This window comes from Notechis scutatus, chromosome 5 (assembly GCF_049901735.1).
Source record: "Notechis scutatus isolate UNSWTSFEM ecotype Mainland chromosome 5, rNotScu1.2, whole genome shotgun sequence".
NCBI classification, from domain to species: domain Eukaryota; kingdom Metazoa; phylum Chordata; class Lepidosauria; order Squamata; family Elapidae; genus Notechis; species Notechis scutatus.
Window position 1 is genome coordinate 22,976,559 of NC_142013.1, and position 19,415 is coordinate 22,995,973.

At 36.9% G+C, this 19,415-nt stretch overlaps 1 protein-coding gene across 3 annotated transcripts in view; it reads right to left on the minus strand.

The window, feature by feature from the left end:
- The window catches only part of FLT1 (fms related receptor tyrosine kinase 1), a 120,910-nt gene that overhangs the window by 17,790 nt on the left and 83,705 nt on the right, over nucleotides 1-19,415 (minus strand). For 2 of the 3 annotated variants that reach the window (XM_026675044.2, XM_087966326.1), the window contains exons 16-20: nucleotides 14,426-14,532; nucleotides 10,475-10,610; nucleotides 4,487-4,591; nucleotides 3,651-3,764; nucleotides 3,336-3,424 (exon numbers count right to left, since the gene is read on the minus strand). In XM_026675044.2, the coding sequence (XP_026530829.2) occupies nucleotides 3,336-3,424; nucleotides 3,651-3,764; nucleotides 4,487-4,591; nucleotides 10,475-10,610; nucleotides 14,426-14,532 (551 nt within the window). The remainder of the gene's footprint in view (nucleotides 1-3,335; nucleotides 3,425-3,650; nucleotides 3,765-4,486; nucleotides 4,592-10,474; nucleotides 10,611-14,425; nucleotides 14,533-19,415) is intronic. The other variant, XM_087966325.1, reaches the window with a different exon arrangement.

Sequence of the window (19,415 nt, forward strand, 5' to 3'; positions counted from 1 at the left end):
GTTTAACATTACTTAGGCTGAGCCGTAGGTTATTTGTGTCTTTCCATTCAAAAAGGTTTGAAATGAGCCAGTGAATTCCTTCCATAACTTAATGTTCTTCAGTGATGAGAATTAAGTCCCTTGGAAATGATTCATGCAAGTATGTAAAACCACTTTTGTTAGAAAAAAACATTTTCTCCATCTTCAGTTTTCTAGTTAATTTGTCAGGGGAAAACATATTTCATTTGCTTTAATGCAGCTAACTATCTACTCGATATTTTAAACTCTAGCTTGATCAATTTAAGATGGTCTGGAACGAAAGCAGAGAGGGTAAGCACAATGTCCTACAGAGATTTAAAAAATATTGACAGTTTAAAGAAGCATGGAACTTATAACATTCTTTCTACATAATGACTAATCAACTACAATGTTTGTATATATGCTATCAACTTTTAAGAGGGAAAAGTCATAATACTAAATCTACAAATATATAAATAATCAACAGCTTTTAGGGCATACATCCCTTTGATTGAATTTTGTGTGTGCAAAGCTTGCCAATACCATATTCCAGGGTTGATACCAGCTGGAGGTAGTTGAGAAGAGACTTTCTGCCCTTGGCCCCTACTATGTGGGGGTACTACTCTCTCTTCTCCTACTTAATATCTTCTGTATATGAGGCTGCTGGGTGGGGTCAACCACTGCCATGATGTAAGGCAGAGGTGTCAAATTCAAGGCTGGATCTGGCCCATGGGATACTTAGATCCAGCCTGTGGGTCTGTCCTGGAAACAGTGAAGGACCGGCCCATACAACCTCCATTTTCACTGGCAGGGGGTTGTAGGAAGCCATCACGGCTGAAAATGGACCTTGCAAAGGCCGCATGTGGCTCACCCAAGCTCCATTTTCACTGGCAGAAGATTGCAGGAGGGCATCGCAGCAGAAAACAGAGCTCACGAGGACCATGCATGGCTCACCCGAACTCCGTTTTCATTGGCAGAGGGTTACAGGAGGCCATTGCAGCTGAAAACAGAGCTTGGGAGCCCGTTTTTGCTGGCAGAGCACTTGGGCCACCACAGGCACACCCAACATGAGTGACATTAAGCTAGCCACACCCTCCCTGGCCATGCCCACCCCATCCCCCTGGGGTCAAATACAACCCTGATGCGGCCCTCAATGAAACTGAGTTTGTCACCCCTGGTGTATGGTGTCATCAGTATGCTGATGATATCCAATTATACATCTCTGCCCCCACTGAACTAAGCGATGCTGTAGTCATCTCATCTCAGTGCTTGGAGACTGCGAGGGTCTGGATGGGGGACACTGGCATTAGCTGAATTCTAGCAAGACTGAGTGGCTTTGAGTTTTAGGGCCTTCCAGTTCTAGGACTATGGTACATCTTTGGTACTAGATGGGGTTGTACTGCCCTATACAGACCCAGTGCTTCATCTGATGATCCTCTTGGACTCAGAACCCCTGCTCAAAGATTAGGTGGCAGTTGTGCTTGGAGGGCGCAGCTTTCTGTTGTGAGCCATTTGCTCCCATACTCGGATCAGGAGGCTCTGCTTAATGTTAATCATACCGTAGTCACCTTCCATTTAGATTTTGCTAATGCATTCTACATGGAGCTGCCCTTGAAGGGTATCCAGAAGCTTCACCTGCTGCTAAATGCAGTGGTGTGGGTTGTTATGTGTGGCCCTAAAACAGCACACAGCTCCATGAGCAATGTTGGTTTACCAGTGTGCTTCCAGGTCCAATTCAATGTCCTCCTTTTAAACCTTGAACGTTTTTCTTGGCATAGGGTCAGGTTATCTGAAGGACTACGTCTCTTCAGATCTAGTTGTCCCAGCAGATCTGGCAGAGAAGGCATATTGTGGGTCCTATCTTACTAAGGAATTAAACTTGGCAGGTCACAAGAGAGAGGCTATGGCCACGGCATCCACATTGTGGAATCTTTTACCACTGAAAATGAGGATAGCTTCATCTCTTACAATGTTCCACAAATCTCTCAGGACCTGGCTACGACATTAGTCCTGGGAATTCCAGGGATCCAGGAAGATCCTGCAGTGGTTTTCTTACAATGGCTAAAGTCATCTTCTCTGCTTGTATGTTTTTTATAGTTTTTAAAATGACTTTATATATTTAAAGCCTTTTGTTTTTAATTCAGTGTTGTACATCCCTCAGAACTATATTTTTGTAAGATGTGCAACCCTATAAACCTGATATGAAAAAAAATATATTGAATGCTTAGAAGAGAGATTTCTCAGGACTATACTTCATGATTAGCTTTAAGAAGCGTATACAGTTCCCTGCCTTTCAGTTCCAATTTTGAAAAAAATATGTAGAATTGTCCTTCATGTTAACCTGTATACAATGCTAAGATTTGGAGCGTAGTAATGGTTTCTTCAAAACTTCAGTTAGATTACAGTTTCCTGTCTCCAGCTCAGCAAAGATATAAGAGGTATCTTATAACATGTAAGAAGTACTAAGATTCTAATTATAGATAAGTATATCTATTCCATATATATCTATATGGCTATATACAACCCAAATAGTATTGAAATTAAGATTCACAAAATTTATGTTTCTTCCTCTCTTTATTCAAAAACATGCACACACAAATAGATTCACATAAAATTAGGAAGAGAACTGTATTCACTTAATGTGGCTGTTACAAATACGATTGTGATTTTGTAGGACATATTTGGCTAAGGAACTCTCAGTTGACTATTCCTGCCCTACCACCTGTTGGAGGTGTAAATCCAATGGTATTAATTCTTCAATACTTTCTGACTTCCTAATTGCACGGGAGCAGTTGTAAATATAATGATTTATTTGATGTCCCTTCCCTGTTTATTCCTCCGATTGCTCTTTGCCTGAGATTGCTAATCTGATGTCATTTCCTACTGCTTTTCTTCTAATGAACAGAACACATATTCTTTGACTCGTGTCCTAGTAGGATGCAGTTAGATACTAGGCTTTGTCTCCCTGTATAATGCGTTTCCTGCAAATAAATTGCCTTTAAGTTATAGTAATAAAATTTGTGTCACTCATCAGATTCCCACTTTCAAGAATGCTCACATGCCCACACGTCACTTTGACCTCTAATCTAAAAATTTTTCAGAGATCCCTATTTATTTGAGCTATATCTGTAGGAATAGATTTACATGACCATTCTGATGTTGAACTGTAATCCTGTAACTTGATGAATCAAAGCTATAAGGGGAAAACCTCTCAACCCACTGGTGTCTTATTTCTGAATTCTTTTGAGATCATTTTGTTTTGATACAGTTATACAGTGAGATAAAATGTAAGTTTGTGATCAGCTGAAAAAATCATAATTAGGCAATTTAGGCATTACCTTGTGGGTAGAAAATAAATCCCTTTTGCTCTTCAAATAACCTGACAAATTTCCATATTTGCAATATTCAACTATCACCATCAATGGTCCTGTGAACAACATGAATGACAAGGTGAATATAGAAAATGCATTTCTACTAATGGTACCAGCATTGACTTAAGGTAAAATCTCTCTTAAAGGTAAAACAATAAAAAACAAAATTAAGATGAACTTAGCATTAATTGTCCTACTCTCTATCATAACATAAAAGCAAAACAAGTAATAAAACTAACAAATAAGAGCTTCAGATTGATTTGGTTCTTTTTTTTTTTTTACCTCTGCCCTTTGTACACGCTCCCAGTAGATTCACCACATTAAGATGATGGCCTATATGTGTCAAAATCTTCAATTCGGTCATCAGAGCTTTATGTTCACTTGCTGTTGCTCCTTCTGCAAGGATTAGATAAATTAGGGGGGAAAGATTGAGTGCCAGCTCCATGACTAGGTTTCTCTGGTCTAGATTGCCAGATGGTTTTATTCCTAGCCAATGCTTCTTGCTGAACTTCAGATCACTTCATTGCTGGAGTTCTTTTAATAGTTGGAAATTCAGACTGCAATTATGTCACCTGTTCCATAAACTTAAACTTGGGACTGCTGTGCTACTGGCTGTTCTCTCCAAGTTGGAGCAAGTTACTTCTTAGCTGTTGGATCCTTTTTTATATTGGAGACCTGCCTTTCTTCCTCTTCAGTTCATTCTATTTACATATATGGAATTTGTTGATGTGAAATCTGGATCTGGAAATGTGGATGATGTTCCAGGACACCCATGGAACTGGCTAAGGGTTGAGTTTTGTCTATAAACCTTTCACCAGGAGGTCAGTGGTTGATCATTTCAGCTTTTATAATTTAATGATTAATGTTTGGTATCAATGAGGGGAAGAGAGAGGGAGGGAAGGAGAAGAAACTATAGTGATTATAGCTCAGCCATTTCCAAAAGCTGTTGTCTATCACTATATTGTCACAAAAATGCAATATATTATGGAATAAATTGCAACGATTACAAATTTTGAACATTTGAAAATGAGGATGCATTCATTTTGATTACCCTTAACTATGAGTCAAATTTTGTGCCCCATAAACATAAGGATTTTCTCGACTCAAGCTCATCATACCTTTCAGCATTTTCACCGCAACTACTTTGTACGTGGGTGACTTTTTAATTCCGAATGCAACTGCTTGCACTACTTTCCCAAAAGCACCTCTCCCGAGTGTCTTTCCTGCATCAAAAAGAAATCATAGTTGTTTGTGACATTATTTTTAAAAGTGAGACAGCTTTGGGTGAAATTACAATATTACACTCTCCAACATGGTTTTTCTTGGTATGAACATGGCTGTTTTCTACCAAAAATTCGTGAATATACAGAATATGTGATAAAATGAACCGGTATTATATTGACTTACGTGAAATTATTTTAAGTGTAGAATTTTAAGTTATGAGAAAAATAGGAATAGAGACTGTGAGCTCAATATGGTCAGTAAGGGGGAAAATTACTACTGTATATTTTAGCCTCAGCTATTGTGTTTTTGGTAACAACACGAACATCTGAAATGTTTCTGGGTTATATTAAGAGAGATTTTTAACAAATGACAAATTGTCTCAAAATTCCAAGAACATTGCACTATAAATAAAAAACATTATCTCAGCCAATCTCTTGGGCCAATTCACTATTCTCATAATTTGGCTAGTACAGCCAAGTTTGTATTCATATTTTTAAAATTTTTAAAATAAATTCATTGATTTTCTTATTTTTTCTGGAACCTGGTCAACATGTTTTACAACTCTGCTTGTTTAAGACCAAATGCCTGAGATAACAACTTTTCCCAACTATTTTTGAGATCTTCGGCTAATATCCTTTTTCTGGCCTTCCTGGTAGAGATTTAATATAAGTCTTTGTCAGCAATGGCACCCATACTATGGAGCACCTTTTCTGTAGAATTGGCGTAAGGCCTACACTGTGAACTTTTCAGCTCTTACTTGAAATAGCTTTGAAAAGAGAAGACAGAAGAGATAATAAAAAAAATTGTTCTGGGATCAATGAAATTCAATAGACCCTCTTTGTGGTGAATGGACAAGTTGGAAAGTCCTAGCTGATAATGGTTTCTATTGAACTCTGGCACTGAGTAGGAAACTGGAGATCTAAATAGCCTCTCCTACACTATGATACTAGGATTCTATATTACTGTTCATTTGTTCATATATATATATATATATATACTGAGGATTTTGCATTTGTTTTTTTAAAGTCCATTGATACTTTATTTACACACTGAAATAAACAACTCATAAACCTCATTCTATATAGTCCTTAAATACTACAAAGGCATTGCTGTATTTGAATATTGACATTTTTTTTCTAGATATGACTTCTGTCTAAAGAATCTCAGTTTCATGGAAAAAGCTAATAAAACTCCCTTACTCCTACCCCATTCTTGGTTTTTTTTGTTGTACTCTGGTTTTAGTCACATTACATTTTACTGCCAAATGTAGGCTCTTAAGGGTTTGTTGAACATACTTGAAAACTTTTAAGACCTTGATGAAATTCTCCTTGTTTTATAAAATGCATAAATCCCAAGGGCATAGGGATTTAATTACACAGAAAGCAATTTTATTACTAAATGAAAAGTGAGCTACATCTCATTTGAAGCAACGGCAGAATAGACTCCGAAGTTGTTGTTTTTCTAGCTACAATGCATGGTTAAGTTGTATGGGGCCAGAAGGCAACCATGGCTTTTCATGAAGGAAGAGGATGAAGAGCTGATGCCACTGTAAGGCAAAGTGCACCACCATTGACACTGCTGTGTGTAAAGGACCATCTTCTTCAACAGAAGGAACCAAATGGACTTTGGAAATGATTGTGATTCTCTGTGATTAAATTCCTAGATATTTTATAAAATCTTATTTGCAATTTCATTTGTGAATGGGTTTAGGAAGGGTTGCACATTATCAAGAACTGTTCATTTCCAGTAAGGAAGCTGCCTTCTAACAGGCCAGATACTTGGACTGTTGTAGCCCAGTTTTGACTATTTTGATTAACAGGGTATATTCAAGATTTTGTAACAATGAATTTTGAGACTCAAGTCCACCCTACCTCTGCAGCAAATTCTCCTTTCTTCTGACCTCTGAAAAATGATGCTGTGCCTTTAGTTGGGGTCTTTTATGATATTAGGCCAAAAGTAAGATAGGAGAAAGCAATTAAATTTTCTTACGTGGCTTATTATCAGGGCTTCTATTTTTGCCACGGTGTAACCTCAGCATTCTTAGCAAAATGTCTGAATATACTGACTGAATCTGGTGTTTACATCCTGAACATACTTTATATGGTATAGATTTAAACAGGACTGCAACCAAGAATTTACAAGCTCAAAACGTTTTCCAATGAAGATTGTTTTAGTAGAATAGTACACGAAAGACCATCAGAGAGAGTGAATAGATTTTTTAATGTACAATGTTCTGTTAGATATAAAAATGATCCATTTATTTTACTAAGACATCAAGTATGAGAGCCCTTATGCTTCAAAATTGGGAAAAAAATTGGCTTCATTTCATTAAAAAAACATTTTTTTATGAAATGAAAATTCATAAATTTTTCATTTCACCAGAATTGTTGGAACTTGGATAGCTTACAAATTTGATTAATAAATATATAATACATAAATAAGAAAAATAAATGCAGCTCTTAGACCTTGGAACAACAATTTTTGATGATGATGTTATCTTTTATAACCAGGTAAAGATTTTCTTTGTTTTGTACACTTTAGTGATGAACTGTATCACTGTAATTTTCAATAAACGTTTGCAGCTATCTTCTCTTGTAGTTTTCACTACATTGGATTTAAATCTAACTGCTATACTTTTGTGAGCCAGCTTGAAATACTCAATGCTGTCTTATAAAAATATCTATTTCTGGATTATTTTACTATTTGTTGGCTTTGTTGTTCCTAGTCTTTCCCAACAGAAAAAGTTTCAATTATTTATATTATTATTATTATTATTATTATTATTATTATTATTATTATTATTATTATTATTATTATTATTGTTGTTGTTGTTGTTGTTGTTGTTGTTTGCAGAGGAGTTTGTAAATCAATATTCCTTTAGTACTTTGCTTGACCTCCAAGCTCTTGCTGAGCGATTGGTGTCACGTTCATTCAGTATAAAGTCCCACCCTTTCATCTATTTTGATGTATACCATTTTTCGCATTTGCTACAAATTGGCTTTGTTCATTAGTGGTGAGGTGATTAGTGCTTTTCATAATTCTTGGCCAGAAAAAAAGGGAAAAATTGACATGGTGTGAAGCAAACTGGTTGTCTTAAGGATTATTTTTATTTCCAAGAATGTCTCTAGGCCTTACATAGTTTCCATGAGCATTTCTAAAAAATAGTAATAATGAGTAACTGTAACTTAATTCTTTGTTTGGCATTGGCCCAGGGATGGGATCCGACCAGTATAAGTACCGGTTCTGTTGCTCTGTGTTGTGTGCGCATGCGCGCCCGGACAGCTGAGCAGCGCTGCATCCAAGTGCGCAGCAGTTGGAAAAGCCCCCTTTTCCCTGCTTTTTCAACCACAGCTGTGTCACGCAAAGCAGCTGCGGTTGAAAAAGCAGGAAATAAAGGTCAGGTAAGAGCCGGGCGGACAGGTGGGCCAAAACAGCAGCACATATAGAACCGGTTCTATGTATGCTCTCTGTCTGCTGCTCTTCAGAACTACTGGTTCTACAGAAGTGGATAGAACTGGTAGAATCCCACCCCTGCATTGGCCTCTGTCTAGAAAAAAAAAGACAAAGGTAGAATACCATATTTAGGATTGAGATTCTGGAGAGCTTGAAGACATTGATGGAGAGCAACTCAATAATTTTGCCTTCTGATAAATAGAAGGATTGTTTGGTGACTGGATCTGCCACCATAGCCATAATATTATGTACATCACAGTTGCTTAGACCTCACATAATTTAGTACGGGTATAGAAAAGCCTCAGTCTTTTTAATACATTATGCTAAGCCACAGTTTATTTAACCAGTTTACTGAATAAACCACAATTGGTTAGATTTATACAATAATTATAAACATGGCTTCCAAACCACAGTTGTTTCATGTAATATACCAAGCCAAAATCAAATAAGTTACATTTTTGGCTCACTGTGATGTGTGAGACCAACTAGTGCTTCTCTGGAGAGGCCTCTTCTTCCTCTTATACACACTAGAAGGAATAAGAGCAACAAAACCATCTCTCTGTACCTGGACATATCATATAGGCCAGGAGTGTCCAACCTTAGCAACTTTCAAGACTACTATTTCCACAAACATTTCCAATTTCCAATTTCCACAAACATTTACTGAAGAACACTAAGATTCATATAGTCACTTTCTATTTATGAATTATGATTTTTTTTTCTACTGAAGAAGGAAAATATGTGAGAGACTAAAAATGAGAAGCCCCACAGAACATGTCATGTATGGTGGATACATGTGCTGCCAAGGTCAATATGAGGTTGGACTGACTCCCCTGTAGCTAAGATTTGGCCAAAAGATGATTTAGCAACATGTTGAACTCAGCCAATTTTTCAAAATCTGTTTTTCATTCATGATGACACAACATTCTTTCCTTGTTTATGCCATTCCTTCTCCCCTTTCCCATGTACAAACACACATCACTTACACTGTTCTTAGTTCTAATCTGAACCTTAACTCCAAACTATAAAGTTGAACTTAAGGAACTGAATTAACTCAAACTTGACCAGCGCAAATGAATGATCAACGTAAGAACCATTGTGGCTTCCTAGCAAATGTGCTTTGGTGATACTTGTGCTCATTTTGGAAGATGCATATTTGTTTCATTCATGCTTTATATTGTTGAATCAACGCACTTGAAATCTATCAGTGCACTTCCTTCAACAAATGGGCCACTGTCATAACGTCAAAGAAATTAAGATTTCATAGTGTAGCTTTTTTTCTTTCCAGCATTCCCTCATCTAGAAAATGGCATGGAGGATTAAAGAAAAAAAATATGCCTCTAATGAGTAAGGTTTTGACAGAAAATGCATGTATCATTAGGTGAAATGAAGCAGCACTTTAAACAGAAGAGAATGACCTGAGGTGGATTCAGGCCACAATTCTACCTACACTTTCTAATCTGCCTATTCAGCAACTGCATTGAGTCTACACACAGTTCTAGAAGAGAACCTTAAGCAATGCATTGTGAAAGGCATATAGTGGCCGCACACATAAACATGCTACCTTAAAGCAAATATCCATGTAGAGAATTTCTAGGGTTGTCCAACTTGAACACTGTCTGCAACCCTTTAAACAAATCCCCGCACAGCCCTGAGGAAATTATTCCTGTAGAAAAGCTCAGCTTTTGAGAATGAAATATCCTTGTTCATTTTTTATGGCCAAGTTTCATTCAGCTAGAACATTCTTTTAGTCTGTAACCTGGACACATCTAAACTGAAATTTGTTTTGAAAGTAGAATTCCAATTTTTCAGATCAAAACAAAATATTAACATAAGCACTCAAGTACTTCCAATACACACCATTTTCAAAGTAGATAAAATGCAAAATTAATACAGTAATGTAACAATTATAAGTGTAATTGATGGGGGATATCTTTATGAAATACTGAGATCTTAAACTGAAAAATTATATGAATGCTGTTTCCTGCATTCCAGACAAGAACCTGTTTTAACTTCCATATCCTTCTTAAAGAAACCCGAATATTTACTATAACTATCGTAAATATATATTTTACTGTGTGCACATTCAAGACAGAAATCTTGTTTTTTACAAGATATATCCTAATTCAAATACTACATATACCTTCAAAACAAGCAGAAAAATGCAGGATCCACTGGAATTATTATAATTTAGATTTAATGTAACTGCCTGCTTCAGTGTATTTGCTTATAGATTGTATATGCCTACCTCTAGGTATACAGAAGGGAAAGAAACATACCTAATTAATCATTCCAATTAATACTTCCCTTGATAAAAAATTTCTTACCTGAATTTTAGTCAATGAATCAGATGAAGAAAAGTACAGATGAAAAGACCAGCATTTTTAAATTCTCATCCTACTCATTCAGAATAATATAGATATATTTACCCAACTTAAGCCTTTCCCGAGCAAACTCCCATTTGCTGGCCTCATAAGGAAGCCGTTCACATTGTTCATCTAAGGGGACTTCTTCAGGATCCATTATGATTGACAAATAGTCTGACTTTATTTCGGAGGAAGAAGGCTAGAAAAGAATGTTTAAATTCCATTATCACTTTTAGGACGTAAAAGCAATTTTGACAAAGTTGTTCTGATTATGGTCAGAAATATGGTAGATTAATTATCTATGATTGCAGAAGCAACTCACATTACAGATGTATATTTTCTGTGCCAAAACACAATATTCTAAAATTTCTTCACTTTAATTTTGCTATGGCCACATTGTACCCCTATCTCTCACTTACATATTGGATGCTTAATTTGTGTCTGTGTGTGGTTCTTCTTTTTATTAAACCCATATGAAAAAAAATCCTCAATAATAGCCCTGTGATAGAGATTTGAGCCTGTATTTTCAAGCAAGGGTATTTTGAGAAAATGACTAACTTTGACCCCTAAAAATAGATTTGGCTGACAGCCATTCACAAAACAAAATTCTGGCATATGCAACAGATAAGTTCAGCTGTCAATGTTTGTTAAAAAAAATGAGAAAGGGAGAGAGAGGGACCAAATGTGGTTTAAAAGTTGTGCAAGGCTTAAATGTAATCTGCAAAACATTAATCAGTAACATTTTGTGCATGCATTTTTCAAATGTTCAAGAATTTGCATTTCCCTTTGGACTTCTGCATTCACGATCTTGTTTCCCCATAATCATCGCTAAAACTAATTTAGAATCACTAGCCTGTAGGAAGGATTAAAACTGTAATCTTATATGTACTTATTTCTGAAGAAGCTTAACTGATTTCGGAGAGATTTATGCATGAGTATCTATATATATATATGATCGAGCTAATTAACCTTGATTCAGAGAAAAATAGAGGAATTCCAGCCTGTGCTCTTGATGGCACGCTCACTTTGCAAGATACTTAAGATAACAGATAACAGATAATCAGAGTTGGAAGGGACCTTGTATTCATATTTATTTATCCAATAATTGTTTTCTAAATTCAATTTTAGAATGTTAAATAGCATATTTTTAAAATATAAAGGTGATAGGAACACAAAATGTTTATAACATGGGCACTTTTAAAATCATGCTTATTACCACTCAGTTTAAAAGATATGAAGGTACTATTCTTTCCTCTATCCGATGGAAAACCTGGTCTCTTCTGGATTCCATCTGTGACTCAGTGTGAATTCAGCAAACAAGCTGAGGTCAAGTTTTTACTGACCTCCCAAATCTTAGTATGGTTGAGATTCCAATCCAGTCTAGGTATTCAGGGCGAGGCTGTTCTTCATTCTCTCTGGGATTACTATTTAAAGTGTTAGATGTCTAATGGAAATCACACCTTTTCATTCCACATAACCTAGTTTTCTCCCTCAGGTTAAAATCAACCTTCTTGAACCATTATGAGTCTAGCAATATTTCAAAAGATGCATGCACAGATGTGGGGTCTGAACCACGTTTTGTAATCTCCAGGACTGGTGGCATACCTGCAGCAATCAGAAGTAACCAAAGAGATCTGGGCGGATCTCAAGCCCAGATTATGTCATGTTTAACTTTGTCAGTGAGATATCATACAGCAGAAGAGTATTTCTACAGTAAGTCTTGTCTTGAGGAAAGAGGGGGGGAAAGTTCTATTTTAAAACAGCCAAAGATGAATATAAGCTGCCTCCATAGGAAACCTGGGGTTGAAATAAAGGCTATCCCAGGTGGATGTGTTCTCTAATAGGGCATCTTTATGCTCTAATTAGAAAATGAGGTGACCAATGAGCACTAAATCATTTATATGATATGGGGGCCTGCTTGAGAAAATTTAAGCTGGTTAAGAGGTAAAATATGGAAAAGAAAAGACCATGTGATATATTTTAAGAGATGGCGATAAGTTATCAGAATTGTTTGTACTTGTGATGGGGTAGTTATTTCTGTTCTGACCCAAGTACAACAAAAGTTGATGTTAACTCAAAGATTCCTTTATTATTTTGTCGGCAGCCCCTACAAAAAGTTTCTCTCTCACCACAGGCTAACAAGTCCGTCCGTCTGGGAGATGAATAGTTGTCTGCCACATCTATTCATTTCTGCCCCCTGCCTTTTATCCCCAGAGCTAGGGTGGGCCTTCGCTAGCAGTGGTGCTCTTCCTTCCCAAGGATCAGCCCACATATTTCCACTGCTCTCCTCTCCTCTGCCTTCTGCGGATCCGCACATCAGGCACTGGACCCAGTTGTTCCTCCTCTTCCTCATCAGCCATCTCCAGACCTGGGGGCTGTTGACTCTCCATCTGAGGGCTCATGGATGGCCCAGGCTCCAGCTCTGTCTCTCTCTCTCTGCCAGCTCCACTCCCTCTTCCCCTCAGAGCTCTCAGATTGCCTTGATGCTCACCCTGATTCCCACGCCTCCTCCTCCTCTGATTCAGCTGCTGGAGGGGCCGGCGGCCGACAAGCCACAACATTTTTTAAAAAAATTTTCCCTTTGAATGGTCACTTCACACAAGCAAAGTACCAGCAAAAGAGAGGAAAAATAACTCCAGAGAAGTTCCTGAGACAGGAAGTCTAGTCCTGCCAAGAATGTAATAAGGGTTAACGGAGAGGCAGTTTCTGTAAGCAACACCAGAATGTTTCCTTCCTGCCTGCCTTTACAGGATTAGGCCAGTAATTTCTTCTAACAACCGGTTCTCCGAACTGCTTAGAATGTTAACAACCGGTTCTAGTAAATAGGCGCGACCCTGTAGAATCCCACCCCTGCACACGCACACCCACACACCCAGAATTTATGCTAAAAAAGGGAGAGGGTACCAGAACATACCAAAAATACCTGTGCATGGGTTTCAAGTCTGAGGGAATGTAGGCATCTTCTAAATATCTCTTTAGCAAAACTTTTGTAAAATAAGATAAGAAGAAACGAATTTCTGCTTCAGATAAAAAGGAAGTTGTAAAAATCAATTATGATAGGTTGATTAAACCCAACTTTACTTACAAGTATATCCAGCTTTTAGGGTATAACTGGCCAATGGAGCATAGTCATGTATGAAACTGGGAGTCTCTCTCATGCATAACCCTGAAATATAAACTTCTGGCTAAAAGATTCACTAAAGTAGGCATGTCCATCCCGGGGCCCACATGCAGTCCTGGCCAGATAGTCATATGGCCCCACAAGATCATAAACATATTTAAAAAATAAAGGTAGTTTATTAACTATTAACATTAACTCTATTATATATTTCACTAGCTCTATACTGTGCTTCGCTATGAAACTATGTGGTCAGGCTTAGTTTTTGGGGAGGAAAATAAGGGGGGAAAATTCTGCCTCTGCTTACCAGCATCCATCGGTATTCATCTGGCTAGCATCCTGTCAGTGTGTGAGAGAGTTGAGAGCTGTTTGGAAACTGAAACAGTATTTGCTGTGTGAGCAAGAAGGAGACAGCCTGGGCTGGGCGTGGCTTAGCTCAACTATTCCCCTACTAAAGCTGCTTGGTGCTGTGAAAATAAAACCGAAACTCCTCTCCTCTGCTTGTGTTTTGCATTTGGAATAGATTTCTTTTCAGCTGGGGAGGGGGAGTAGAACTCCTTAGCATCAGAGCGTGTTAATAATAATATACAAAATACTAATGCTCTGTTGATCATTTCAAAAAATCCTTTCTTAGAGAGCACCTAGAAGCCAAGAGCAACATATGTACCAAATTTCAAGTTGGTAGACTTTACAGTTCTGGAGATTTTGTGATGATGCTTGAGTGGTATTTCACTTATATATATATGATAGATAGATAGATAGATAGATAGATAGATAGATAGATAGATAAGCAACAATTTCTCTTCACTAAATGCAGTCTAGGCAAGCCAAAACACTGGACAACCACGCACTAAAATAACCTCTAAAATAGAAGTTTGGGATAGCTTTCTCTTTACCCTTTTCAGCTTTCGTATGAAGAGAGTTAACAGGAGCCAGAAGAGTGTGGCTGCCAAACAGGTGCAGGTCAATGTTATTAGCTCCAGATTTGAGTTTTCAGATGTTCCTAAAAACAAGCAAGCAAACCAACAAGTTTATTGTAAATACCAACATTAGTTTCTATAAGAATAAATGCAGAGCTTAACATATATTGAAATATAATTGTAGTACACAGTTGTTTCCTTTTTAAGCAGCATCAATTGAACCAGTAAGAGTGGCAACAGATATCATCATTAGTCAATGACAACACAGTTCTCTGAATTCCTGGCTACCATATTGTTATTATATATACCTTACTGCTGTACCGGGGGTGGCTGCTGGGGGTTCGCAGAGGTCCAGGAAAACCCCTAGCTAAGATTCTGTGCAGTTCGGGCAACCCCCAAATCCCATTCCTGCATGGACCCGCCCACTCCCCTCCTCCCCTCCCAGGAGTCCCCACGCCAGAGGTGGTATTCAGCAGGTTCTGACCAGTTCTGGAGAACCAGTAGTGGAAATTTTCAGTAGTTTGGAGAACCGGCAAATACCACCTCTGACTGGAGATTTTACAGTATCCTTCTCCTGCCATGCCCACCAAGCCACACACACAGAAACCGGTAGTAAAAAAAAAATGAATCCCACCATTGCCCCACGTGGCCCATTTGGGATGCAGGTGAGTGCAGGGCGTACACGGAGGCTCAGGAAGGGTGAAAAACAGGCCAATCGGAAGTCCGGGAAGGCCTCCAGAGCCTGGGGAGGCCATTTTTGCCCTCCCGGAGGCTTGAGGAAAGCCTCCGGAGCCCAGGAGGGCAAAAACACCCCTTCCCACCGTGGTCCAGGAGGCCGACTAGGCCACACCCACCCAGCAACTGGGTAGAGAACCCCTTGCTAAATTTTTTGAACCCCACCCCTGTGCTGTACTAAATGATATCATAGTATTACTATATAACTATACTGTACTATATTATTGTACTATACTGTATACTTCATTATTATAGCTGCAATTTAAGTATAATAATGCCAAGCTCTTATAACCATTCTGAGCCAGCTGTAGTTTCAAGACCTTCTTTCAGGATATTCTCAAATTAAAATGTCGGTCTTAATTTTAAGAGCTTCAAATGAGTTAGGCTGTTGGCTGGCCTCCATAGCCCAATGCCAAGAAAATGTGTGTTTGGTTTTAAGTGAACTGCTCTGAGGCGGTGGCTGTCGGCTTCATTGGAATCTGGGTGGCTGCATTAAAAGCTCCTCATCTGGCGTCCTGCCTCCTTTTCAGAGATGGATAAATAAGCTGACTAACTGAAGTAGCAGTGTCCCTGGTGCAGGGTCAAATAATCAAGATAGGAGCTGTGATGGTATGATCCTAAGCTTCATCTATTTTTTTCCATGGGCATCACAACTTAGAGAAAATGATGTATTTAACCTCTTACAAAGCCAATTCACAAGGCCATCACATTTTAATTCCTGTGAAAGTTTTCACTTAATCAAAAACAAACAACCTGAAACTAGATCAGGCCATTATCAGAACAAGGAACAGATGGGTACTTTTGCCTACGCAACAGAGATTTGCTTCTAACACAGGTAGGAGAAAGAAGTGCAAGAAAATTGATTATTATAAATAGTTTTTGACTTTGATATACCACAGTCTTCAGAAGTCTTTTAGAATGGAAAACATAGGTTTCTTTTATATATATAAAATGAATCTATTTATCTGGTCTTCATGTCTTTAAAAATATATTCCTGAAGTGTTGCCTTCTCACTTGAAAAAACCTGGCATATAATAAAAGTATATATATTTTCAGATAGAAATATTGTATTCATGCTAATTTCCATTCTCAGATATGTTCTCAGAGAATTCCCATAATCTATAGAATACTTCAGAAACTCTCACGTATTCTTATTGGAATTGTTGTGTAATGATTCCATATACAAAAAGCCGTGGATATAGTGTCAGTCAGAAATTGTTGGTCTAGAAGAAATCATCTCTGCAAAATAGTTTACACATTTTGTGGAAAATAAATGTTGTGAAGACAAAAGCTAATATGGATGAGGGGCTGCCACAGGGAGGAAGGGGTCAAGCTATTTTCTAAAGCGCCTGTAAGCCAGACAAGGAATGGAAACTGAACAAGGAGAGATTTCACCTGGAAACAAGGAGAAACTTTCTGACAGTGAGAACAATCAACCAATGGAACAGCTTGCCCTTGGAAGTTGTGGGAGCGCCATCACTTGAGACTTTCAAGAAGAGATTGGACTGCCATTTGTCAGACATGGTGTAGGGTCTCCCACTTGGGCGGGGGATTGGACTAGATGACCTACAAGGTCCCTTCCAACTCTGATTATCTGTATTATCTGGATGCTAATAACTATACATTCTTATATGGGTCCATTTCTGTCCATTCTTCCATACGTTTTAGGTGATTCTTGGCACCAGCTTCAATTTTTAGAAATTTCAGCAAATTAAATGGTCTTAATGGTCTTAAGGCTGAATAAAGCGCAGAAGAGAAAGATAATATAAATAAAAAAACTGTTAGTATGGATACTGCAGATTTTGTCTTTTTATTTGTGGTCACACACCTTACTCAAGGTCTACACATGGTACTTTTCAATTTACAGAATGGCCTATCTTACATTCTATTTCCTCAAATTAGTATCCTGTACATTTAGGATATAAGTAATGTCAGTGGTTACTCAAATCAGTGTATTGTTAACAAAAATCATGAAAAATATTTTGTATATCACATATGTCAATTCTGATAAAAATATTTTGAATTGATTGAAAGAATCCTCACTTTTGTGACACAGGTAGTAGCTCCATGCTGCCATTTCTTTGTGCTATTATACAAAATTTCCAGTTTGCTTGTAACTCTTGCATGTTCAAGATTTCCCAGGATAGTAATAAGCACAACGAACTGTTTTGAATTGTCAAGTCAGTGCAACAACATGCTGCTCAATGGTCACTGGTTCACTTGTTGCTTTATATTTGTTAACATTCCCCATCAGCAACAGATTTACTTAATTTTTAAAAGACGGCTTTTTTCTCACCTTTATAAGTAACTCAAGTACCTACTACTTCTTTCTTCTCTTCTTATTTTCCTCACAACAACAATTCTATGAGGTGAATTGGGCTGAGAAAGAGTGACTGGCGAAAAGCCACTCAACTGCCTTTCATTCCTTTTTTTTTTTTTTTTTTTGAAAATTTTATTTGGGTTTTCACAAAAACAAAATACAAATAAAACATCTTTTTTTGGAAATAACATGGTCCCAGTTTATCACTTCTTCATACAGACACAAACTCAATTTCATGCTCATTTTTATGGTCTATTCCACATCTTATTACTGTTTTATATTTTCTACATAGTTTCTCCCCTCTTTTAATTTTCTCAACTTTATTTTAATTATCTCATCTCAATTCAAATCATTATATTTATACTTTTGTCTGTCCTGTTTCAATTTCATATTATTTTTTCTCATTAAACAAATTTTCCTCTGTAGTTACTAATTGGAGTATGATACCTTTATATCTTTTAATTTTATCCATTCAAACTCTTATTTAAGCTCCAATGTATACCTTTAAGATTATAGCATTCAATATAATACATAACTTCCAATTGAATTCTGCTTGGTACCTTCTTAAAATACACACTATATTCTTAAAAAGAAAAGATTATATATATATGTAAATAAATCACACATTCCATTCCAATTCAATTCTATCATTAATATTCATTAAAATCTTAACATCTTTAACATTTCTTTTCAATTAAATATCATACTTCCTTGGGAACACTTATAAACTTTCCATAATTAATTCTTTTTTTTCCATATTTCTCACTTATATTTTTATAAATCATTAATAATAATTAAAATGTTCCCATCCTTTTCTAATTTAATTATCTCATTCACTTTAATTCATTTATTTATTAACAAACATTCCACTACATTACAGTGAATATTTTATCCATCATTTTAGTCATATTTTCTAAAATTATTTCTATTTGTAATATAACAATGCTATCTTATGTACCTTTGCAGAATCCCTTTTGCAATTAAATTTTCACCCATTATCTCTAAACAAGCTTATGGTTACAATCCTTATATCTTTTTCCTGTTTCTCCATTTCTTGTTTCTGTCTTTTACAACTTCTTTACCTTACCTTATTCCCCCTCTTCTTCTCCCTTTTTACCCCCTCGTCTCTCTACTTCTAATTATCTCATCTGTAATCCCCTCTTCTGTTGCTTTCTAATATTATACTTATCTTTCAAACTCTTCTTCTTCTTTTTGGTTGTTTTTTCTAGTCTTAAACCTTTCACTCTCTTTCCCCCTTTTCCTTTTTTCCCCCCACTTAAAATTATTTGATCATTAAAGATGGCTTCTTCTTTGTCCTGATCTTCTTGTTCTGCAAGCACTTCTTGTTGTTTCTCATAGTTCCAGATCTCCATATCTAACAATTGAAATACAAAGCCAAAAGAACCTCTCCCTTCTTGTGCATCTTCTTTCTATTTTTTTAAGTTCCATTTTCAGTTCTTCTAAGAGTGATGCCATTTTAAACACTTTTAAACAACCACCCGATTAGTTTTAGTCATTTAGATGCAAAAACCAAAAATCACCAAGTAATCCAAATAATCCAAGGCTGTTTCTTCTTGCTTCTTTTTTCCACTTTCTCTTCCTGGGGTTCTATTATTTTGTTGCCAAGTTTCAGTTAGGATGTATCTTTGGGGAATCTTGTTAAAGTTTCACTGTAAGTTCCTTTTAGTTACAGTTCCATTCCTTAGTTCCAGGCAGTCTCCTCCATTTTTCCAGATCCTACCCTTTTATTCTTTTTTTTTCTCCTTTCCTGCTTTTAAAAACCTTTAAATATCCAGAAATTTTTATTATCCCTTTGACTTTTATTTTCAGCTTAAATGCCTATTAATGTCAAAGTGGATTTTTTCCCAATATCTTGCTTAAGTCTCTTAGCTGTCAGTATATGAAAGGGAA